At 41.9% G+C, this 25,105-nt stretch overlaps 1 protein-coding gene across 1 annotated transcript in view; it reads left to right on the plus strand.

Moving 5' to 3' along the window:
• Nucleotides 1–244: 244 nt before the first annotated feature.
• Nucleotides 245–25,105, plus strand: part of LOC137335443 (myelin transcription factor 1-like) — a 44,784-nt gene continuing 19,923 nt past the window's right edge. The window contains exons 1-16 of the mRNA XM_068000796.1: nt 245–299; nt 702–732; nt 2,291–2,353; nt 2,656–2,921; nt 3,971–4,855; nt 7,574–7,708; nt 9,170–9,260; nt 11,047–11,154; nt 14,167–14,378; nt 14,817–15,019; nt 15,685–15,945; nt 21,390–21,544; nt 22,175–22,237; nt 22,372–22,440; nt 23,011–23,073; nt 24,842–24,925. Of these exons, the coding sequence (XP_067856897.1) occupies nt 245–299; nt 702–732; nt 2,291–2,353; nt 2,656–2,921; nt 3,971–4,855; nt 7,574–7,708; nt 9,170–9,260; nt 11,047–11,154; nt 14,167–14,378; nt 14,817–15,019; nt 15,685–15,945; nt 21,390–21,544; nt 22,175–22,237; nt 22,372–22,440; nt 23,011–23,073; nt 24,842–24,925 (2,744 nt within the window). The remainder of the gene's footprint in view (nt 300–701; nt 733–2,290; nt 2,354–2,655; nt 2,922–3,970; nt 4,856–7,573; nt 7,709–9,169; nt 9,261–11,046; nt 11,155–14,166; nt 14,379–14,816; nt 15,020–15,684; nt 15,946–21,389; nt 21,545–22,174; nt 22,238–22,371; nt 22,441–23,010; nt 23,074–24,841; nt 24,926–25,105) is intronic.

The following is a 25,105-nucleotide window of genomic DNA, read 5'->3' on the forward strand; positions in this document are numbered from 1 at the left end:
CGGGGAGAGAGCGGGAATATGGTATTGAGATAGAGGATCAGCCATGATCATATTGAATGGCGGAGCAGGCTCGAAGGGCTGAATGGCCTACTCCTGCTCCTATTTTCTATGTTTCTATAGTAAGTACCACAGTCATTTCTCTATTATGTCTTTGGGGACCGACGTGATCAGTCATAGTATAAGCTACACATATTTGAGGGAAGTTAAAACTACTGACCGTTAACTACAATTTTTGGTTTTACAGATGAACCAAGATGTTGATGAAAAGAGGCTGCGCACCCGCTCAAAGGGAATCAGGAGTAAGTGTGACCTTTCATTTCCTGTAATATTTTGGTAATCACCAACTGGTGTTTACTAGAATGATGCAGGTTTGCAATAATTTTGCTGCAAGTTCAATAACCAATTCAGGTACATTTTAATTTGGTACAATTGACCTTATAATACACTATATAACTTATATCTACTGATACTGCATTTGCCACCTTGCTTTGTATAGAAATAACCTATTACATAGATTTATCAATGTACTTCAGTGTTACTTTTGTGGTTCTATGTTTGAAATGTTATTGCATGATTAAGTTTAAATGTCAATTATATTACGATATATTATATGATGATTCATTAGCACTTGTGCTTGATATTAAACAGCTGTTAAAACCGTGTCATGGTTATTCACTGTTCTTTTTCATCAAATTGCCCAGTACCCGTGGAGCCTGTGGGACAGGATGTAAGGTACGATGTGTTCTTAATATTCAGTTGGATTTTAGCTTATGTTTTTTTTAAGACTCAGTAAGATTGTTTGCTGAATAGACGTGGGAAGATTTTAACTGGCCCTGCCAGGCAGAAATAGGGCAATAGCACTTTGATAATCATGGGGAAAACTTCACGGTCTCATTCCCACTCCCAATCCAGCATGCTCATTCTGGGCTCCACAAGAATAATGTGGGCCACTGCCACCCTAGGCTCCAACCTCCCCACCACCGCTCGATCACCTCCCCACCCCAGGACCTACATTGCAGCTGGATACGTTGCCCACTCGGCTGCCCAATATTGCATACCCCAGAGCCGGCGAGCTTCAGCGGGCACACGTTTAGCGCCTGCAGCCTGCCAGCGGCATGGTAATGAGGTCTGGCCCTCAAAAAGGACTGGGTTTTCTGCTGGCACTATTGGGCACTTGGTTAGTTAAAAAACTACCCCGTATGGTTTTAGGAAAATGTAATCTGCTCTCAGGGTAAAAAATCTATTATACGTACAAAGAAAGGTGCTGAACACCGGAAAGAAAAAAGAAACTTAGAAACAATAAAAGTCCAGTTTCTCTGATAATACTTTTATAAGATTTTATTCTGTGGCGTTTTAAATCTGGCAATATTATCTTGTTAGCAGAATCCCTTGCCAAAACAAAAAATCAAACAGCAATCTGGGGAGATGCAGTAATTTGGTACGGCAGGGGAAGAGAGCCATGTCACAGATCGCCACTGTCATCTGGAAAGTCTGATGTGACTACTAAAAAAAATTAGGGCAGCTCCAACCTCAAAGGTAATCAATTTGCCTTGGAACATTGGCTTTTAAAAGTACAATTTTAACAGCCAAGTAAAACAACATTAGAGCTAAACCATATAAAATATCTCCTAATACTGCAAGCCATGTAAATAACTGGTATCTGTGGGCACTAATTCAAAACTGTAGGTCTACTGGCAACCAAAATAGTGGCAAAATTGAAGCTTATGGCTTTTCTTTTACATCAGGCTCTTAAGAAGAAACAATTTTCAATACTGAAAATAAAAGATTAAAAAATTGAGATTATTTATCACACATTTTTGAATATTCCGTGTTATTATATGTAGCATTTTCTAAATTCTGATTCTTCTTTATAATAAAGAAGGTGACATTCACACCATCCATAATTTTACTGAAAAAGTCACTGGCCGTAGCAGGGTGATATTAACATACGAATGCTTCTTGCATTCGTCTGAAGATCCATTCTCTTCTATTTTCGCAGACGTGTCAACCCTTTTTAAAATAAATAGGTTAACACTTCCACTAAAATGGTAAAGGAATTTCAAACTAACGGTTGTACACCAGTATCCCATGGCATAAATTCAAGGCTAGTGTGGACACAGAAATGAGAAATCCCATCTTATACTCACACCTCTTTTTGCATTAAAACTATTGACAGGAGTATTGCCACCCCCAAAGGCAAGTTAACAAAGTGAAGAGATCAACCATGTAATACTGTGTTCTGTGCTCTACTGAGCAAAAGTGTTGACATTTTCATAATTTTATTGTTTAGCTGCCCTACTCCAGGATGTAACGGCTCAGGTCATGCTAGTGGAAAATATGCACGGCACAGAAGGTAAACCTTTTTTATTTTTACAAAATTAAAGATAATTGCACCATGAGATACTAGTATGTTCTAAATGGGAAAACGCCTCTGCTAAAATAGCAGAGTAGTTTCAGACAAACATTTTTGTATGCTATATCTCATGGTGTAATTTCAGGTCCTGAGTTTACTGGCAACTTTCATTCAATATTTAGAAACTTGGAATAATTGAATAATCCATTTAAAGCAAGTTCTTGAATATATTCAAATTTCTATGTTAAAAAAATTAAAGTGTCTTTCAAGTAATTCTCAAATGATGGTCTTTTTATTAAAAGTTCACAAGGCTGCCCTTTGGCCAAGAAAAGGAAAATACAAGACACTGATTCCGATCAACCTTTAACCAAAAGGAAATCCCATCCTTTGAAACTTGCTTTGGATGAAGGTTATAATGGAGATAGTGATGGAGTAGATGAATTGGAGATAAAGGAGGAGTCGGTTGTAGATGAATCGGAAGAAGCACTTGAAGTAGAAGAAGAAATAGAAGAAGAGGCGGAAGAAGAAAAAAATATGGAAGAAATTGAAAGCACTGAATCAGTACCAGGTGCAGTATAATTCAACAAAATCCACAGAAAATATTACAATTAATTTGAATATATGCTTTAACATAATAAACAAACCTCTGGATCACCATGATAAATGCCACAACACCTGGTAGTATATATAAAAGTTTAGTGTATAGCTGTGTCACAATCCAGATGTTCTGTTTTGCTACAGCTACAAAATAACCTTGCTGGATTCTTCTGAAATGGAGCCAGTATTTTACAAGCAGCTGCAATTACCTGGAATTGCCTAGTTAGACCTCTTCTCCTGTGGAGTACTTGAGCAATGGCCATAAAGGGACAGGCCTGGCTAAACACAGTTCCATTTTAGCAACTGGGCAAGCTGTGGTCCAGATCCCAGACAATCCATCAGCAATGCCACAGAAGATTTGCTAGTATAATAAATAAATCTGTATTCATTTCATATTGCATCTTTAAGAATATCTGATGAAATTTTAGTGCTGAATTGTAAAGAAAATTCTTGAAGTCATCAACTTCGGTCCATTTTTCACTGCAAAAATTATTCAAGAGATGAGTGGTATCCTCGGAAACAAAACCGTAAATCTGTTTATTATATTAATGTAGAAAAATATCACAGTGTGTATTGAGGACTGAAAAGCACATTTGTCACAATTTGAACATCACACTCCAAAGTGCCAAAAGTATAAAGAAAGAAAGAGTCATTTGATACTGGCTTCTTCTGATATGGAGGTAGAAATCTGTAGACAGCTAGGAATCTGAAAACTTCATTCACCAAACTCTAATTTCTCTAATTGTCCTCAGGATTTGCAGCAGTTAGACTATGGGGCTTTAAAGGGACAGGTCGTTTTAAACATTTTCAACTCAGTAACGAAAATAATATATTGTGTGCTATCTAATGTAACACTCCTATCATTATTAAACTGATATCATCTGACTTCCCATGAGCAATGCCACAGGAGATCAACTAGTATAGTGTAATAAAACATTTAATGATAAGATTCTGGGCTATTCTTCTGAAAGTACACAGTTATAATGGAAACTGAACTTGTATCATTTTATTTTATTACAGATGGAAGGCTTAAAGGGCCCGATGATAGGCATTATTGGGAGGATCGAGCCAAGAATGTCAGCACTCGAAAGGACGATTTTGTTAGCTATCAGGAATTAGTTGCCAAATCACTTCTAAATCTTGGCAAAATAGTAGACGATACCGCCATTCCTTCATTCTCAGATAAAAAGCCAAGTAACAGTGAGTCACAACCTACTGAGACTTGCATTTTTGCAAAAGACAGCACGCATCAGGAGGCAACGGAAGAGGAAAGTGATTCTGGGAAGGAAATTATAGAAAGTGAGACTGTGACTGAAGATTCTGAATGCGAAAAGGAAGTTGACCAAGATCATGACTCGGTTGAAGAAAACACAGTCGAAAATGTGCTTCCATCTGCTGATGAAACAAATGAACAACAGTGTAAAGAATTTAAGGACACTACTGATTCCTCTCACTGCAGTGAGCAGACAATTGTTTTCCAACATCAGTTTGATGAGGCTGACAAGGAGGAGAACAAGTCCACTGATGTGCAATACAAGGACAGTGCTGAAGTAATAGTGCAGATATCACAAGAGACAGAACAGGAAATTCATTGTGAAGGACAACCAAAGTCAGAAAGCTTGGCAATTGCAGAGGATAATCTGGAGGAATGCACTGATCAGAGCGAGAGTTTAGCTCCAAAGTCTGCAATCACTGAAGAGTCAGAAATCTATGACATGATGACAAAAGGAAATCTTGGGCTCCTTGAGCAGGCCATTGCCCTGAAAGCGGAGCAGGTGAAGATGAAGAGAGAAGATGCAAATAGAGAGCCCAGTAGGATATCAGGGGAACAGATGAGGCATATCCACATGGAAGACAAGCCAAACAAATCTTTGGATTCCATCAGGAAGAGCCTTTATAGTAAAGGTAAGTGGCGGGCTGTAGCCTGGATGACAATTACTTGATTATTCTATGTACATGAATTTAATTTTCAGTGCAGTGTACATTGTTATTCCACCACATTGAGCATAAAAAGTGCTGCACCGTATGCAGAAAATAACTGATCACACACTGAGAAAATTATACATGCTCTGCAGCTGTGCTAGCACTGAAGCCAGAGCTATTAAACACATTGAAACATTTTTCTGAATTATTCAACCTTGTGCAGTTTAAAAACACAAAATATTGTAGAAACAGCAATTGATTATAGCATTTTGGTATTTTACTTTTGTCAAAGATGAAGAGAACTTAAAAGTGACTTGTTATTTATAAGGGGGTAGAGTTTCCACTCATTTCCGCCAGTAATATCAGCGCAATCCGAGCAAAATTGGTACAAACCAGCGCAAAAGATCGGGGAATTTTAAATGTAAGTGAGTTACGCACAAACACAATTTCAGTCGTGTTTACCGTGATCTTTTACGCTGGTTTAAGATTCAATTCGCCCGAATCGGGCTCTGCCCACATAACTGAACACGCCCCCAGGTCGAAATTGCAAGATTCCGCTGATTAGGGCAGGCTCTTCAAATTGCACTCATTTTCTTAGGCGCACAGGCACTAGCAGGCACGTTTTAAAAGTTTTTACATATCACAGAATATTTAATTTACTAAGAAACTGACTAGTGTACACCAATGAAACTAGTAAATGGTTCAGTATAGTTTGTTTAAGTCATTTTCAGTGATTTTAAATCAGGTTACTTAAAGGTGAAGGACTAGATACTCTTATTAAAAATGATTTTTTTTGTGATAAACCCATTTTCAGCTGTATTAATAAAACTACACCAGGTTACCACTCTTACGTACATCAATGAATACTTTTTAATGGAAAGAAAAAAAAAATTATGTTCTATTACGCTGCCCGGTTGCGCTGGTTCATGGAAGATTTTACGTTTGTGATTATGCAAATTAATTTTATTGGAAACTTGAGCTGTAACCTAACCAGTGCAATTTCAGACACAATTTCCCGATTGCGCCCAAAGCGGAAACTCTACCCCAAGGTATCCAGCTGATAGTCCACAGGATGACTCACTGGTTAAATGCATTGTGTGTTGCTATTTAGCCAAGGAAGGGCCAGTTCCTATCCCTGGTGTGCAGTGATCTCAGTTAGGGTGGCAGTGGGAGGCAAAAGTTGGCCTCTGCACATGCAGGATAAGAAGGATAAAGAGTTGCCAGAGTCCCTGATTCTGATCTCTATCAAGTGACCCCTGCTGAAAGTCTGGCTGTAAACGTTGGCCTATCTATGGGGGTGCCATGGTTAAATAGTCCTATCACCACTCTTGATCAGGATTAAACGTGAAAATAACCTCTTGGAAGAGGTACCAAAATACTGTTGCTGCTGTAAACCAGCAATAGCCAAAGTGTTCAGCAAGCAAGGACAAGTAAGGAGAAATAAAATCAAAGGCCCTGAAATTGAGGTACAGTGATACAGTACAAATACTTAACACGTTTGTCTGAAATTCCTGACTCCACTATTTTATGGAGTCATTTACCTGTTTAGAATAAATGGGTAGCATCACTGCTGAAATAGCGGAGAGGAATTTCAGACAAAGTCATTAAGTGTTACTGTTACATGGAGTAATTTCAGAATCAGAGATTCTCTGCACAAAGGATATGCCATTTGATTTAGAACAATAAATTATTCCAGGGGACTTTGATACAATTGAAAGAACATCAGTAACATACCAATGAATAATGCAATAGTCTATTTATTCCATGTGTGATTCATTTTTAAGATTTAAATCCATCCTGAAATGACCATTAAGTAATAATTTGCTGGAATGAACTATATTTTTTAAAATTTCACATCGCTGAATAGTGGAATTATAATTCACACCATTGGAATAATGGGCTTTTACCCTCATTATCAACCATAATCAACTGCAACCCGTGTAATTTTCCATATTTAATTGAATTACATTTTGTTCAATGAAGATTGTATGAAACAATTATCATTTAAAATGTATCTTCAAATGTTCATTAACATACAGTTAATTCAATGTCTTTGTACTTAACTTGAATGAAACTTTAAAATCCATCAGCAACAACTTTACCTAGCTTTAGAGATGACTGAGGGGACTTTATAGATGTGTATGAGATAATAAACAGCATACAAAAGGTCAATCCTAAACACTACTTCAAATTAAATCAGGATAATAGGACAAGGGGACTCAAATTCAAATTGGTAAAAGGTATATTTATGACTGATGTCAGGAAGCTCTTCTTCACACATGGTCAACATATGGAATCGACTTCTAGGTAGAGTGGTGGAGGCAAAAACCCTAGAATCATTTAAGGAACAGTTGCACAGTGATGGGGGAAACTGTAGGGTCTTTCTGGGTGGATGAGACGGCCGAATGACCTTCGGCATGTGAATCGATCATGTGATCTTCATTTTGCTTAAATTATCCACTGGTTTAGTTTACAATTTGTTTTTAAAGAACCTGTACCAGTAAAGCAGACAGATCTTAGTACTTTACCAGCAGCAGAGATAGTGAATGTGACAGGGGAATAAGCTCGTCCTACAGTTCTCTGCAGCTGACACAAAACTGTACTTCATGAGCTTCATGTGACCTCCGAGGAAAAGCTAACTACAGGGATCACACAAAGGAGTTCTTAGTATTGGTGTTTTCTGTACACACTGTTGTATAGATCCCTCAAGATCTGAGAAGAGGGAGATCAAGTGCCCTACCCCTGGTTGTGATGGCACCGGTCATGTGACAGGATTGTATCCACACCATCGTAGTCTTTCTGGATGCCCGCACAAGGATAAAATACCTCCAGAGAGTGAGTAGACTTCTTTTTGCGAGATTGACCCTTGTTTGATTTAACTTCACAGCACTACTAAACAGAGTTAATTTTACGAATTGGTGCTCCCAGCGCAGAGTTTCACCTGCCAGGACCACATAACATTATTTGGGCGCATGATTTTACGTCTGTTGTTTTTACTGGATGGAAAATCATGGTGTTTTACAACCAAAGTCTTGAAGTACACTCGCAGAAGATGAAACTCTGCCCCAGGAGTGCCAAGTTGTAAGATTACCCCTTGTGTGTCTTTAACAGCACAGAGTCCAGAAATCATTGCTAGCAATGTTGTTATACGAACACATTATGTGCTCATATTAAATTATTCTCTCTGGTATTTTAATGGAAGTGTTAACCCATTTAAAATAAATGGATTCATGACTCCATTAAAATAGCAGAGGAATTTGATATGAGCATATAAAGTATTTGTGCACTAACATTGCTGACATTAATTGTCAGGTCTAGTAAAGTAACGTTTCTGTTACTACTACTGATGGGTTTGGGGTGACCATGATAAATTACTATTTATAACCTGATAAAAAATGTGTAAAGGTCACTATTGGCTCACTTACTGATAATAAGATCACTTTTAAATCCAAAACATGACATCAAAAATGAATTGTGTGAAAGCAACGCCTTGCTTTAAGAAAACGTGGCCTTAAATCAGCAACTACATGTTTGATAATAATGAAAAGGATCATGCTTTCCATATAAACTGAACTATCTGGTCCATTAAATAAAATCAATACTTATGAGCTTAGATAGACATAAAGCATTAGTCGCAATATTGGAAATATTTGCATAGATCATGATATTACCTGTGAGCTACTATACCTTGGTTAGTTGAAATCAATCCTAGTAATGATTGACACAGAGATATGATGCTGTCTTGTACACTTTTTGTTTAGGTAAAAACTTCCCGCATTTTAAAATAGTTAATTTAAATCTGCACCATACAGCCCCTCATTGGTTTATTTTTATGTAAAATAAGCTTATAACTGAGTCATACAGACCAGAAGGTTCCAGGTTCAATTCCCAGTCTGTGCTGAGTTAGCAGCAGCTGAAGTGATACAGTTGGCCTCAGCATCCCTGAGCAAGGAAGAGAAAAATCATTCAGGGTTCCTGCCCTTGATCGCTATCCAGTGACCCCTGCTGGAAAATTGTGTGTGTGGATAGTGGGTGAGGATAGAATCATATTCCCCTGTGATTCCCTCCCCCCAAGGTTAAATAGCCTGCCAACACTCATATATGAAGAATAACCACTTAACCGATGCTTATGATTTGGTGCTTGAAACTACAGCTCAGAAGAAATTGTCCAAAAAATAATCTGTCAAGTAACTTACATTTTACAAGCTTTATCTGAACCCCTGCATGAAGTGGTGATACTGCTTATAAAAAGGCAGTTAGTGTTTGATACTTTTTGCTTTTCACTTGCTTATTCAGTCCTTGCCATGCACGAAAATGTTCTGAAGTGTCCTACACCAGGCTGCACAGGACAGGGGCATGTCAACAGCAACCGAAATACACACAGGAGGTAGGGAAGTTTTCTTCATATAACTGATTCATTATACTTTAAAATCATTTAAAGGTGAAAGATGCTGCAGAACAATTGTACTACAGAGTTTTTGAATGGATGTTAAATCTGGCTAAAATTTATCCTTGAAGCCTTTGATTATTTTCATAATCTGCACCCATTTTCTTGGGGGAAAATAGTTTCTGCCAATTCCTTTGGATTTTCAAAGGGGAAAGGAGGGTTGAACAAATAATTTCCTAATTTAGAGAGCCAGGCGAGTAGCTGGCATCGCACAGTAATGCTCCAGTGCACTATACCACGGAGTCTTGGTTAATCTGTCAGCAGGAGGTACGGGAGCAATGCTGGACATCTCCCCAAAGCAAGGGAGGAAAATCAAACTGTGTTCATGCAACTACTAACAGCTACCTGAAGGCAGAGACCTGGTAGCACATTGTCACCTGTCCTCTCAGCCAAGTAAAGTTGTCTGGTTAGTGGAAGAAATGAAAAATGACATTAAATAGGGCAAAAAAGTTTTTAAAAAGAGAGGAGGCAGATTGCCTGCTTCCAGGACTCACTGTCCCAGAACGGGTTGCTAGGAGGTGTGCAAGATTGGCCCGTTTTCCATCCCTCGAGGCATTTCTGCTACCTGACACCCCAGCCAAGGTGGAACTCTCATTATGTTGACTCATTACTACTCATTTGCACTGCTCATGCAATGCAGTTATCCAGTGAGAAGCTGAGCCACGCAGAACTGGAAGGTCCCATGTGTCATTCCCAGCCTGTGCTGACTTTGCTCATCTCAACCAGGTTACATTTGGCCTCACTGCCTCTGGGTTAGGGGAGGGGGGAGAAATCAACTGCTCCTGATCACTGTCCAGTGCCTCCTGGAAAGCATCACAGCTGAACCTGATCTTGTCCTCACCCAACATTCGCACACGCATATTGGAGCAGTAACTTTGGTTGTCAAGCCTTGGGATTCAGCCTGGCCCAGTTGTAACACACTCACCATGACGTCAGAAGGTCATGGGTTCAAGCCCCACTCCAGAGATTGGTGCACATAATCTAGGCTGACACTAAGGGAGTGCTGCATCAACGGAGGTACTGTGTTTCAGATAAGATGTTAAACCAAGGCCTTGTCTGCCCTCTCGGGAGGACGTAAAACATCTCATGGCACTGCTCAAAGAAGAGCAGAGGAGTTCTCCTAGTGTCCTGGCCAATATCAATCCTTCAATCAACATTACTAAAACAAATTATTTGATCATTTATCTCATTGCTGTTTGTGGGACCTTGCTGTGTGCAAATTGGCTGCCATGTTTCCCTATATCACAACAGTGACTACATTTCAAAAGTACTTAATTAGCTGTGAAGTGGTTTGGGACATCCTGAAGTTGTGAAAAGCACTATATAAATGCAAGTTCTTTTTTTACCATTACGTTTCTAAAATCTGTTATAGAGTCAAATGTACAGAACCTAGAATATGACTTAATAATTACCCTGCTGAATAAAGGGAAACACTGAATACAACCAGCACCATAAATAGTTTAACAGGTGTTTTAATTCACAGTATTCTAGAAATTAAGGAATATATTTTCCGTCTGGTGCTGTTACTGTATCCATACTTAAAATGAATGGGTTAATCCCTACATTCAAAAAGTGCACAGAAGGATTTAGTACAAGGTTGTTAAGGGTTCATACAGGACCAGTCACAAAATGCACACCTGTGTTCCTATAATTTAATTTTAAAATTTTGATTTGAAGCTGTCCTCAAAAGTGCAGCTAACTTAAATTACTGCTTTCTTTGTCACAGCCTTTCTGGATGTCCTATTGCTGCTGCTGAGAAGCTGGCAAAATCTCATGAGAAACAGCATAACAGTGATTCTCCCAAGAGCAGCCAAAGTTCTGACAGAGTGTTGAGGTAGGTTGTTACACCAAAGAGCCTAAGGCAAATCAATGAAAGCTGCAAAAATTACAGCAAATTAGAGGAAACACCTTCTGTGCACCACTATTTAGATAATCAAGATATAAATACCAGGGGCCCGATTTTACCAGGCCTGCGGGTTTCCGGCGGGTTGGGTTTCGGGAGCGTGGTCAACACGCTCGGTGAAATTAGTGGGTTGCCCGCGCGATCGTAGCAGGCAACCCACTAATTGGATCCACTTACCTGCTCTTCCGGGCTCCGCGCTGCTGGTCTGCGCGTCGGGCGGGCTGCGCATGCGCAGTACGATCTGTCAGCTGGAGGCTCTCTAGTTAAAGGGGCAGTCCTCCACTGACAGATGCTGCAACCAATAGAACAAATTACAGCATGGAGCAGCCCAGGGGGAAGGCTGCTCCCAGTTTAATGATGCCTCACCCCAGGTATCATCAGATGGGGTGAGGAGGAGGGGGAGGACAGAGATCTTCCACCCGGCGGGAGGGAGGAAGCGGCCTGCCTCTGCCACCAAGAAGGCCTGGCTCGAGGTGGCAGAGGAGGTCACCTGCACCACCAACATATCGCCCACCTGCATACAGTGCAGGAGGCGCTCCAATGACCGCAGTAGGTCAGCCACAGTGAGAACACGTAGTCTTTCCCCTACACTCCGTCTGCCACAACACTGCCCCCACCCCACATCTCCTTCGGCACCGCCAACACTACTCTGTCACATCACCCCTCATACCCACTCAAACCCCATCCTCATCTTACCTGCACCTACTCACCTCGCGAGTACTCACCCCGCCACTAACACGCAACCCAATCCTCATACAATCTCATGGCTCTATCCCATACTCACCCTCTCGTGCATCTCCCTCACAGCCAGCCTCACTCAACCTGCCACCACCTGTGCTGCAGCCACAGGGCATGCATCACATATGTGCAGTAGGCAGCGTAAGGCAAACGTGTCGTGAGCATGAAGGGGATGCACAAGGGTGTTTGAGGGTTTGTCATGGGTGTCACCTATATTGAATTTCAGAACAACTCACATCACACATTGTATTGGCACCACCACTGCCATGTCTCCGCGAATCCTGTCTGTTTTGTGCAATGATGCCCGCTCCTGGGTATCACTGAGGACCCACCACTGATGCCACCCATTGTGTTACTGCAGAGTAGGTGCAGGTGTATTTGCAGGGCTCTTCCGCGCAGACGACTGAGAGACATCGGCGGTGTACCCGGCTGCACCCTGGAAGGATGCGGAGGAGAAGTTGTGGAGGGCAGTGGTGACTTTGGCAGCGACAGGTAAGCAGATGGTGCTGGGGCCAGCCGGGAGCAGCTCGACATGAAAGAGGCTGCAGATGTCCACGACTACATGTCGAGTGAATCTGCGCCTCCGTGTGCACTGCTGCTCAGAGAGGTCCGGGGAGCTGCGCCTCGGTCTGTGGACCCTGTGGCGAGGGTAGTGCCCTCTGCGACGCGTCTCTCTCTGCGGTAGCCCTCCCTCCTGCTGTACAGGTGGATGTGTCACAGCACTCTGTTGTGGAGCTCCACGTGTCGGAGGTGGATGGCGAGGCTGGCGATGTTGTGCGCCCTCCGAGGAGGTCATGACTGCAGCTACGGCGGCCCCCATCCTCAATATGTACATCTGAGGGGGTCCGCAAGGTAGCCACATGTCTCCGGACCCCGGGGTGAGTGTGCAGGTTGGTGACTTTGACCGTCAGAAGGGGGGTGGTGGAGGCCACACTTTGTCCCAAGTGACAGAGCGGCCTCCTGCAATGGGTGAGGGTCTCCCCCCACCACCTGTCAAATGGACCTTTGCAGCTGCCACAGGCTGACGGCTGCAACACGTCCAGTTCAACTAGGACTGTTTCCCCCAGTGTGTGAAACAGTCCCATGTTTCTCCAAAATCACACACAGTCCCTTAATCAGGTCAGTTAATGACCTGAACAAGCAAAATAAATACACTCAAGTGGCATCCCGTTGGCTTTAATTGCCTGTGGGATTCCCACCAGCAGGGGCTGCGCACGCACCCCCGCACGTCATCGGGGAACCCGGAAGTGGGCGGGATCGTGGCGCGATCCGGTCACGTGCCTGGATATCGGGATTTTCGGGGCCCCCCCGCTGGAAACGCACACGAAACCCGCTGGTAAAATCGAGCCCCAGGTATCCTATTTACATGCACAGATCCTGAAATGTCATAATCTGCAAACTATTCTTTATATGGAAGAATAGAATATTTTTTGTTTTATCAGTTTTAGCATGGAAATTCTGCATAACGTTATGACAAAGCTGATTTTTAAAAGGCAATGTAAATAATATCTTGAAATAAATATATATGTACATATATGGGTATATTACAAATTCACACTCACAGCACATAGCTTTACTGCACCAGGAGTGCTTATCGGGAATTCAGGCACAGAGGTCAGCATATCCTGCAGGACACTCCATCCATTGGAGGAAAATCCTGCGGGACCCGCTGACCTTCATCCTTGAATTTCCGATATGCATTTCCGTTGGGGGATGGTCCACGCCAAGAGTGTGAATTCGTAAAATATACCCTACATTATCAGTACTGTGGCTATTATATTCATTCACATGTTTTCATTGAATAGGCTGATTGTTAGAAACTCATAAATAATAAGTCTGATAAAATATGGATGGAATGTATCAATCGCAGCAAAGTTCCCAATGTAGCATTCAGGTAGACTACTACATGGTGCTACCTTGATAACACAAATTTGCACAATAGAGCTAGCTTAGTCTTGTGGCAGTCTTGCCAGTGAGTTGACGTCCAGAGATTTCCACTCTCCTTGAAGAAACCAGCAGGCATTATCATCTTGATTAATTTTGAAGTTTCTTTTGCATTTTTGCACAAATTAATATTCTTTGCACAAAAGGAACGAAAATTCAGACTGCTTTGCTCATTCCAAATGACATCTCTAAATAAATGGAACAAGACACAGGCTTGGACAGAGCTTTGCAATTCAATTTTTAACTCCTTGTGACCTTCAGGCCAATGTGCTTCGTGAAACAGTTGGAGATTCCGCACTATAGCTACAGGCCTAACATGCTGCCAGTCACCCCTCGTGCTAACCTAGCAAAGGAGTTGGAGAAGTATTCCAAGGTTACGTTTGATTATGCTAGCTTTGATGCACAGGTTTTTGGGAAACGTGTGATTGCTCCAAAACTTCAGGCATCTGAAAGCTCACCCAAAACCTTTAAATGTAAGTATATATTTCGAAATCCAAAACAATCTAACATCAAGATTAAGTGAAAGACAGAAACTGCAGCCACTGTTACTTGATATTAGGAGTAACAGAAAATAAATTTATTTCACATTTCAGATTAAGTACTACTGTATTGATTGTGTTATTAGCAATTTTAGCATGGAAATTCTAAAATGACAAAGCTGATTCTTAAATACCAACATTATAGATATCTTAAATATCTGCATTCATGAATATTTCTGATTGCATCTCAGTCAAACATAAATACATTGCATTATACATGAAAAGCTTAGGACTGTTCAAAATCTAGATCTGCTGAAATCAGCTGTACCCTTGATATGATCCATATCATCTCATGAACCATGAGATTAATATTGAAATAACTTGAAGTAGAATCTTGCTGACCTGTTTAAAATCCCATTTTTTCCCACACAGCAAAATCATTCCCAAAGGCCTCCTCACCCAGTCACAGTCTGTCTACTAACTATGTTAAAAGCTCATCCTCTTCTGGTGGCTACGACTATGCTCATGATGCAGAAGCTGCACATATGGCTGCTACGGCTATCCTCAATCTATCTACACGTTGTTGGGAAATGCCAGAGAATCTAAGCACTAAACATCAAGATCTCCCCTCAAAGGTGAGTCATTGCATTCCACTGAATGTATAACTAGATGGGTTTTTTAGGAAATATTGAACAAGGAAGGTATAATTCAGGGGTTTGAACGTCTTTGGTGGTTTGCCTGTTGCCAAACAAACCCGAATATATATGTGCATTGGAGTTCATTATTGCCAGCAGAGGACATAGTTAACAGTATATATTTTATATATATATATATATATATATATATACATATAGAAATGTTTGGAGACATGCCTGTCACAGAAGTCATAGTTGCCACATGCAAATTTTTATATCACATTTTTTAAAAAAGTCTAAGTGAAAGAAAGCCAGTGTTTTACTACTGGTTTCCTCTGATCTTAGGAGGAGCCAGGGATTTACAAGCTGTCATTCTGCAAAGACCTCAGCACGTGCCTATTCATGTCAATTAGACTTTGTGGCCTTAAAGGGACAAGTCAGTTTACACACAGCTCCATTGTACAGCAGAACAATACCTTGTGTGTTATACTGTGTAGCACTCCTGTCATTAGAAAACAATATACCTATCAACTTACCATGAGCAAAGATATGAGTAATATCAAACTATATTAACCATGCTGATCGAAATAACAAAAAATTTGGTTTCATTTTCAGAAATAAGAAAAAATAGTTTTTGATGAAACCCTTGTTCAATTATTTTGCAGAACATGGATATTGAGGTAGATGAAAATGGAACCCTGGACCTCAGCATGAATAAAAACCGAAAAAGGGAAAATATATTTTCTGCTATAAGCTCGAACGTGAGGTCAGCAGATTTATCATCCTCCTATCTTCATGGAAGCAGCAGCACATGTAGCAGTGTAATGGGTTCTCCGCAGTCCAGTCAAACTTCTAAACAGGATGAATATGATGGACCTATTGACTACACAAAGCCAAGCAGACAAAGGGAGGAAGAGTCTGAAGAGGTGAGTTCTTGGAAGGGTCACACTTGATTGATAACTCATGAGAAATGTGCTCTGTTCTCTGTAAGATCAGTGGCATAGAGCAACAAAAACTGTGCCAAAGAATACCTCATTTGGTTTATGAACAAATTCAATTATCAGATAAGTTAACCAACATAGCTCAACACATCACTTGGTTCAAAATAATTTATTTCAATCGTACGTTCATCACTCATGCTTTTTTCCCCTATTCTTCTGCAAGTGGTGACTGACACATAAGAGTGACCAAAGTTGACAGCATCCAGTTTCCTCTTCCTGCCTGATGAGTCAGCTCAGATCTGGAACTGCTCATGTGGGAAATCTTGATTATTGTTATTCTGTGACTCAGTGCAAATATATAGGACATTACAACATTAGATCATCTTAACAAATGGCTTATTTACAAGAAATCAGAAGCTTGCTGCATATAAGTAACACCTGCATCACATGGGTCTTAGCTACATCCAATTCTGGAATTCATTTGTGTCTGTCAGTAGGGAAATATAGAAAAATGGAGCACAGGATCCAAACAGGTGCTCCAATTCCAGCTATTCTTTCCTGATCCCTGGGTGAAAACACCTGCCAAGTTTGAAAATCTCATTTTGCATTTATACCCAGACTACAGGGAGAAAATTGGACCCACAAGACTCTCGAACAGCTTGATAGAAGGTGTTTTATGGTGGCATTTACATTGTATGCTGATGTAACTTAAATATCAAAATAAGACATTTCTCAACACAGAGCATATGTGAATTTAAAAAAGTAGCATTGAGATTCTGAAAAGATAAAGTAGTCCCCCAATAAACCACATTTTGGTTGCAATAGGGCTACATAAGTTAAGGGTACGGTAGCATAGTGGTTACGTTACTGGACTAGTAATCCAGAGGCCTGGACTAATAATCCAGAGTCATGAGTTCAAATCCCGCCATGGCAGCTGGGGAATTTAAATTCAATTAATTAAATAAAATCTGGAATTAAATACTAGTATCAGTAATGGTGGCCATGAAACTACCGGATTGTCGTAAAAACCCATCTGGTTCACTAATGTCCTTGAGGGAAGGAAACCTGCCACCCTTACCTGGTCTGGCCTATATGTGACTCCAGACCCACAGCAATGTGGTTGATTCTTAATTGCCCTCTGAAATGGCCTAGCAAGCCACTCAGTTGTAAAATTCTCGCTTAAAAAAAGCCACAATAAGAATAAAACCGGACGGACCACTAGGCACTGAACACGACAAATGCAAACCAAGCCCAGTTGATCCTGCAAAGTCCTCCTCACCAACATCTGGGGACTTGTGCCAAAATTGGGAGAGCTGTCCCACAGACTAGTCCAGCAACAGCCTGACATAGCCATGCTCACAGAATCATACCTTTCAGCCAACGTCCCAGACTCTTCCATCACCATCCCTGGGTATGTCCTGTCCCACCGGCAGGACAGAGGTGGCGGTACAGGGATATCCAGTCAGGTATACAGTGGCCCTGGCAGTCCGCAACATTGACTCTGGACCCCATGAAGTCTCATGGCATCAGGTCAAACATGGGCAAGGAAACCTCCTGCTGATTACCACCTACCGCCCTCCCTCAGCTGATGAATCAGTCCTCCTCCATGTTGAACACCACTTGGAGGAAGCACTGAGGGTAGCAAGGGCACAGAATGTACTCTGGGTGGGGGACTTCAACGTGCATCACCAAGAGTGGCTCGGTAGCACCACAGCTGGCCGAGTCCTGAAGGACATAGCTGCTAGACTGGGCCTACGGCAGGTGGTGAGCGAACGAACACGAGGGAAAAACTTACTTGACCTCGTCCTCACCAATCTACCTGTCCATGACAGTATTGGTAGGAGTGACCACCGCACAGTCCTCGTGGAGATGAAGTCCCGACTTCGCACTGAGGACACCATCCAATGTGTTGTATGGCACTACCACCGTGCTAAATCGGATAGATTCAGAACAGATCTAGCAGCTCAAAACTGGGCATCCATGAGGTGCTGTGGGCCATCAGCAGCAGAATTGTATTCCAGCACAATCTGTAACCTCATGGCCCCATTACCAACAAGCCAGGGGATCAACCCTGGCTCAATGAGGAGTATGGAAGAGCATGCCAGGAGCAACACCAGGCATACCTAAAAATGAGGTGCCAACCTGGTGAAGCTACAACTCAGGACTACATGCATGCTAAACAGCGGAAGCAACATGCTATGGACAGAGCTACGTGATTCCACAACCAACGGATCAGATCAAAGCTCTCCAGTCCTGCCACATCCAGTTGTGAATGGTGGTGGACAATTAAACAACTAACATGAGGAGGAGGCTCTGTAAACATCCCCATCCTCAACGATGGCGAAGTCCAGCACGTGAGTGCAAAAGACAAGGCTGAAGCATTTGCAACCATCTTCAGCCAGAAGTGCCGAGTGGATGATCCATCTCGGCCGACTCCCGATATCCCCACCATCACAGAAGCCAATCTTCAGCCAATTCAATTCACTCAACGTGATATCAAGAAACGGCTGAGTGCACTGATACAGCAAAGGCTATGGGCCCCGACAATATCCCGGCTGTAGTGCTGAAGACTTGTGCTCCAGAACTAGCTGCGCCTCTAGCCAAGCTGTTCCAGTACAGCTACAACACTGTCATCTACCCAACAATGTGGAAAATTGCCCATGTATGTCCTGTCCACAAAAAGCAGGACATACCAATACGGCCAATTACCGCCCCATCAGTCTACTCTCAATCATCAGCAAAGTGATGGAAGGTGTCGTCAACAGTGCTATCAAGCGGCACTTACTCACCTGCTCACCGATGCTCAGTTCTGCCAGGACCACTCGGCTCCAGACCTCATTACAGCCTTGGTCCAAACATGAACAAAAGAGCTGAATTCCAGAGGCGAGGTGAGAGTGACTGTCCTTGACGACAAGGCAGCATTTGACCGAGTGTGGCACCGAGGAGCCCTAGTAAAATTGAAGTCAATGGGAATCAGGGGGAAAACTCTCCAGTGGCTGGAGTCATACCTAGCACAAAGGAAGATGGTAGTGGTTGTTGGTGGCCAATCATCTCAGCCCCAGGACATTGCTGCAGGAGTTCCTCAAGGCAGTGTCCTAGGCCCAACCATCTTCAGTTGCTTCATCAATGACCTTCCCTCCATCATAAGGTCAGAAATGGGGATGTTCGCTGATGATTGCACAGTGTTCAATTCCATTTGCAACCCCTCAGATAATGAAGCAGTCCGAGCCCGCATGCAGCACGACCTGGACAACATCCAGGCTTGGGCTGATAAGTGGCAAGTAACATTCGCGCCAGACAAGTGCCAGGCAATGACCATCTCCAACAAGAGAGAGTCTAACCACCTCCCCTTGACATTCAACGGCATTACCATCGCCGAATCCCCCACCATCAACATCCTGGGGGTCACCATTGACCAGAAACTTAACTGGACCAGCCATATAAATAACGTGGCTACAAGAGCAGGTCAGAGGCTGGGTATTCTGCAGCGAGTGACTCACCTCCTGACTCCCCAAAGCCTTTCCACCATCTACAAGGCACAAGTCAGGAGTGTGATGGAATTCTCTCCACTTGCCTGGATGAGTGCAGCTCCGATAACACTCAAGAAGCTCGACACCATCCAGGATAAAGCAGCCCGCTTGATTGGCACCCCATCCACCACCCTAAACATTCACTCCCTTCACCACCGGCGCACCGTGGCTGCAGTGTGTACCATCCACAGGATGCACTGCAGGCTTCTTCCACAGCACCTCCCAAACCTGCGACCTCTACCACCTAGAAGGACAAGAGCAGCAGGTACATGGGAACAACACCACCTGCACGTTCCCCTCCAAGTCACACACCATCCCAACTTGGAAATATATCGCCGTTCCTTCATCGTCGCTGGGTCAAAATCCTGGAACTCCCTTCCTAACAGCACTGTGGGAGAATCTTCACCACACGGACTGCAGCGGTTCAAGAAGGCGGCTCACCACCACCTCCTCAAGGGCAATTAGGGATGGGCAATAAATGCCGGCCTCGCCAGCGACACCCACATCCCATGAACGAGTTTTTTAAAAATTGCATGCTGATGTAACATAACTATCAAAATAAGACATTTCTCAACACAGAGCATATGTGAATTAAAAAAAGTAGCATTGAGATTCTGAAAAGATAAAGTAGTCCCCCAATAAACCACATTTTGGTTAACACATTTACAATAGGGCTACATAAGTTGTAAATAAAATGCACTTACAGGGAGGGATAACACATTGAATACTACAGTCTTTTTTCAAAGTAGTATACCTCCAGTATAGTTCTGGTTACTTTCAGTCGGTACTGAAGCAGTTTTCTGTGCACACCAACAAAATAGTGGCAGCATAACTCCATAGCCAGGTCTCAATCTGACTCCGGACTGCACCAAATAGAAACTGCCCCCAGAAAGCCATCTTTCACCGCTTGAGCTTGGCAACATGTGGAGTATAACATCAGTGAGAGGTGAAGCCAGGTTTCAAAGTTCCCTCCTGTCCATCTGTACTGCCCCCACGTCTCCAATCTGAAATGTGTTAAATTATTGTACCAATATGCAGAGTTATACCACCAATGTACCCTCCAAAAATGCCATGTTCAGAATATACAGCAGTACAGCATCTGTGAGTAAAAAAAAGTTTTTGAAAATTTTACTTTTAAAAATTGATAATATCTGGGCCATTAATTGTTAAATGTTTTCTTGCTTCAACTCATAATCTGTTTGTGTTGCTTAGTTTCTTGAAATAAAATGTAGTAAAACAAAACACACACTAAAAATCTTACTGCAGTTTTTTTGTTTTGAGAGCATGGATGCTCCCACCTGCATCCTCAAAACATTAAAAATCTACCAGTCAAGGAGCAGAGCTCTGTTTCACGTTATGCTGCTATTGGATTCAAACTGCTGGTGCTCTATGACTGCACTCTAGATGTTACAAACTATGGGACCTTGGCACAATGAGTGGTTAAAGAAAAAGCACAGCTGAAGAAATAACAACAACAGCTCCCGAAAAGCTATCCCTATGCAAATTATATTTATAATAATGCAGCATGGATAGCCTTCTGGTCTGTTCTACAACAGGTGATGCTGTTCGGGCTAGGCTTTTGGCTGGTGCCTTGTTCAGACTGTTCCATAAGCAGGCTGATGACAGAGACAGCTATTAGGAAGGTACTGTACATTCCAGAAATGGTTTTGGCATCACCTTAAAATAGGAAGTTCAAATACCCAATTCCCATGACGTAATACGGCTTTTGTGCACCCACCATTCTGAGATTCAGGGTTTAATGGATTATGACCACTGACGAGTGCCAGCCAAATCATGATCGACAGAGGTCTTTGTGAGATAACGGAAAAGGAAGGTAATATATTGACTAATAAAGTACGGTCTGTGTGCCTTGAAAATAATTATTTTCTATGATCCTAGATGGAACCTGCCACTTCTTCGTTCCCCTCATCAGAGGCAGGAGATCTGGAAGTGATGGATGAAAGTATGGAAGATAAAAAATACCCAGGGGAGGTCACAAGCTCCAGCCTCAAACTGAAATTTTCATGCAAGGATGCCAAGAAGGAATTAATAACGTAAATAACCTCGTCGCTTGAATGTTTTGTTACCTGAAGATAACTAATATACAAGAAGTATTGGCATGCCTGAATTGGTTTGCTGAGAATTTTTTTTAGTACCACAGTGATAGTGTCTGCTACCCGAGCAGATTGTTACAATTTTGAGGCCCAGACCTGCCTGGCATTCCAGCTAATCTACCATTGGGACCAAATTTCTAAGTTCCCATTGGGTCACTAATGATACCTGGATGTGTCATCATGAGGAAATTGAGATGGGCAGATCAGTGTGCATCTTTTGTCAAATCACTCACAGACAGCAGTGTCAGTGGCTTAAAAATTTATGGCCAAGATTATCCTCTCTTTCAAGCCAGTAGTGATAGGCAACTCTTACAGTGAGAAAAAACATTAGGAGAACAATAAGATCTTTAAAACAAAGCAAAAATGATATTTTGTATCTACAAAACCTTTTTGGGAAAGAGAAGCTGGACATCATTGTTATGTAATTAATTAGGTCAAAAGTTGAAGACCCCAATGGATAAGGTAGTTTTATTTAGTTTTGTTCGGACACATTTCTTTCGTACAATTTCTACAAAGTAAGATGAAATGGCTCCGTTCTAACTTTTATGTGTTTCTTCAACTTTTTTTCAGTTGCCCAACCCCTGGATGTGATGGCAGTGGTCACATAACTGGAAATTATGCCTCGCATCGCAGGTATTTTGTCTGATAATTTTTTTTTCTGTGGAATTACCATGCTGTTATTCGCAACACATTAAAAATTTGGCGAATGACTCACTCTGTGTTGTAAAAATACATTTTATTCAATGTTACTGATTCTTCTATTGCAGCCTTTCTGGTTGTCCTTTGGCAGATAAAAGTCTAAGAAATCTCATGGCTGCCCACTCTTCAGAACTCAGGTATGTTTGGTTTTTATAATTTCTGCATGTTCATTCACATCACATCATTCCTTTTTATTTCTTATAACCGTTTGACATTTTAATCACTTTCTGATAGAATTTCATAAGTAAAATCTTTTTGCAGCAACTCACGATGGCCATGTTGTTTATTCATAAATGAGAGACAGTCAAATCTGCTCATGTGCAAGTCTGAAAGGAGCAATTTTTTAATAAGTTCTGTTCTTTGTCCAAACCTCTGATAAAAGAATTTGCCGAACTATTAAAATTTGTGTGGCTTTTGCAGTTTTTTAAATTATCTTTTGTCTGTAAATGGCATTGCTGTTGAGTCAGGATCCTATTTACAAAGTTTTGCTGAATTGTTAAATGCCTGCTTCTGCACTTTTCCCATAATTTTGGCAGAAAATTGCATTTTACCAGATCAATAAATCTTTGTGAGTTGGGCCTCAGTCAATGCTGTTATAGCTGCTCTTGTGTGATTCAATTTATAAGCAACTCTTTTGTCCGTCCTGACTAATTGCATGTAAAAGGATTCTACTAAATATGCTAAAGTAAGTTTCCTTTCATTTTAAGGTGCCCAACTCCTGGTTGTGATGGGTCTGGTCATGTGACAGGGAACTATACTTCTCACAGAAGGTGAGGCCTATAACACTGATCAGCTAAAGTGCTTTAATATCAGATGGGTTGTCTCCTGGTCAGAGATACTGATGTGGCTCATTGGTTTTTAAAACCGGGGTGCGCAGACCCTATGGGATCCTCATGGGGGATCCCAGGAGGTCCACAAGATCATCAGATTTCTGTCCATCTACGGTTGGGTGTAACATGTGCCACAAGCACAGAATCTTAAGAACTCTGCATTCTATTTTTTTTCTGTATTTGTTGATTCACTGGCATGTTATTTTTGTTGTTGTATACGAAGAAAAGTAATTTCTACAACGAGAGCATTGGTTTCCTTTAGGTAGCTGGCACTGTCTTTTCCTGAGATTAGGAGCGGGTGCCCCTAAAAGCGTTGTCAGTATTTTGAGGGGGTTCCCTACACAGAAATGTTTGGAAACCACTGTTGTAGTTTTAAGTTAGCGTGTTGCATACAGAACCTGAACTATTCTGTGCTGAACTGTTTAAAATGCAAGAATTAAACAAGAAATAAAATAAACCTTCCAATCACTTCAGAGTTAACAACGTCTAGGTTTTCTGGGTGATGATTTTCCTTGAAATGAACGGTCAATTTTTATTTAAATTCTGTACATTTTTAATTACAGTATGGTTGAATTAACTTATGGACCCCTAATCTGCCTTATTAATCAATGTCTTAAATTCATTATTCATTTTTAAATTAATGACAAGACATTAAAGTAGTTTGCTACAAGACATCTCTTCTATATAATCTAGGAATCAAAAACTTAACAGAATGACCGACTACCCTGAAAGGCTTTATGCTGTAACTATGGAGTGGAAATTACTGTTGGCAATAATAGCACAATAACACAATGCAGTTGTATACTGACTATTTTAATGAAGTTGACCAGTTTAATTTAAATGGGCTACCAGGACTGCTAAAAAAGCTGACAGAGGAATGTCACACAAACACATTGGGGCCGATTTTAACTTGGCCTAATCGACGTCAATGGGCTGGTAATGGCCTCAAATGGGGCCAGTAGTCTTACCACCTTGTTAACGCCAACGCTTCCATTTTTAAAGGGGCCTTCCCTTGGGCAGCCGGAATGCCTACCTGTTTCAGGCAGTCGGCCTGTTAATTATGTATATCAAGGTCCTATGACATAGTTAGGAGGCTGATTGCAATTTTCAGGAGCACATGGGTGGAGCGTGCGCCACGCACAGTCCGCCTGTGTGTCTTGGCATTCAGCGGCCTAACCGATGGTCCTTAAAGGGACTGCTGCTGGTGCTCCAAAAATGATCCAAGCAAGTTTCTGGGTTAATTTTTTGTGGAGCCTAAAGGAGCAGGGGTGCTTGTCCTGGCTCCACAGCAATACTGCGGGCTGCTGTCGACCTGGGCTTACCTCCCCACCCCCGCCCCACCCCCCCTCCCCCAGACCTACCTGCGGGCCAACGTCAAAGCTGCCCAACATTGCAGTGGCCCAGAGCCGGTGAACTGCAGCTCACCGGCGACATGGAAATGCAGCCCAGCCCTGTAAATGGCTCAGGCCTCAAAACGGCAGGAATGGGCAGACAGCCAGTGTGCTCTGCCAGTCAGCTGCTCGAAAGTTAAAATCTACCCCATTAAGTGTTCATCAGCTATTATCGCAAACAGTAATTTCTACCCACATATCTTCTCAACTAACACACAGCGACCACAATTATTCATTTGTGTGAGATGCGTTGATATCAAACAGCAGCAGTTCATACCCTTCATTGTGAGTCAGTCCCATTCTGGTTGTTTTTACAGCTTGTCAGGTTGCCCACGTGCAAAGAAAAGTGGACAGAAATTAACACCCACCAAGGATGATAAAGAGGACCCTGAGCTCATGAAGTAAGTTTTGAACATATTGCTGGCTCTGCTCTCCTGTGGCAGAAGCTAATTCAGTTATGTCTCATAACTTCCCCCAGCAGAAGCTGAAAAACTGCTAAAACTCTGAACTACCTACACATCCTGTAAATAGTTAGAGATCAGTTTGTTTTTCACTAATCACACCAGTGTTAGTTGCAGGTC

This window comes from Heptranchias perlo, chromosome 19 (genome assembly GCF_035084215.1).
Source record: "Heptranchias perlo isolate sHepPer1 chromosome 19, sHepPer1.hap1, whole genome shotgun sequence".
In the NCBI taxonomy this organism is placed as follows: Eukaryota; Metazoa; Chordata; class Chondrichthyes; order Hexanchiformes; family Hexanchidae; genus Heptranchias; species Heptranchias perlo.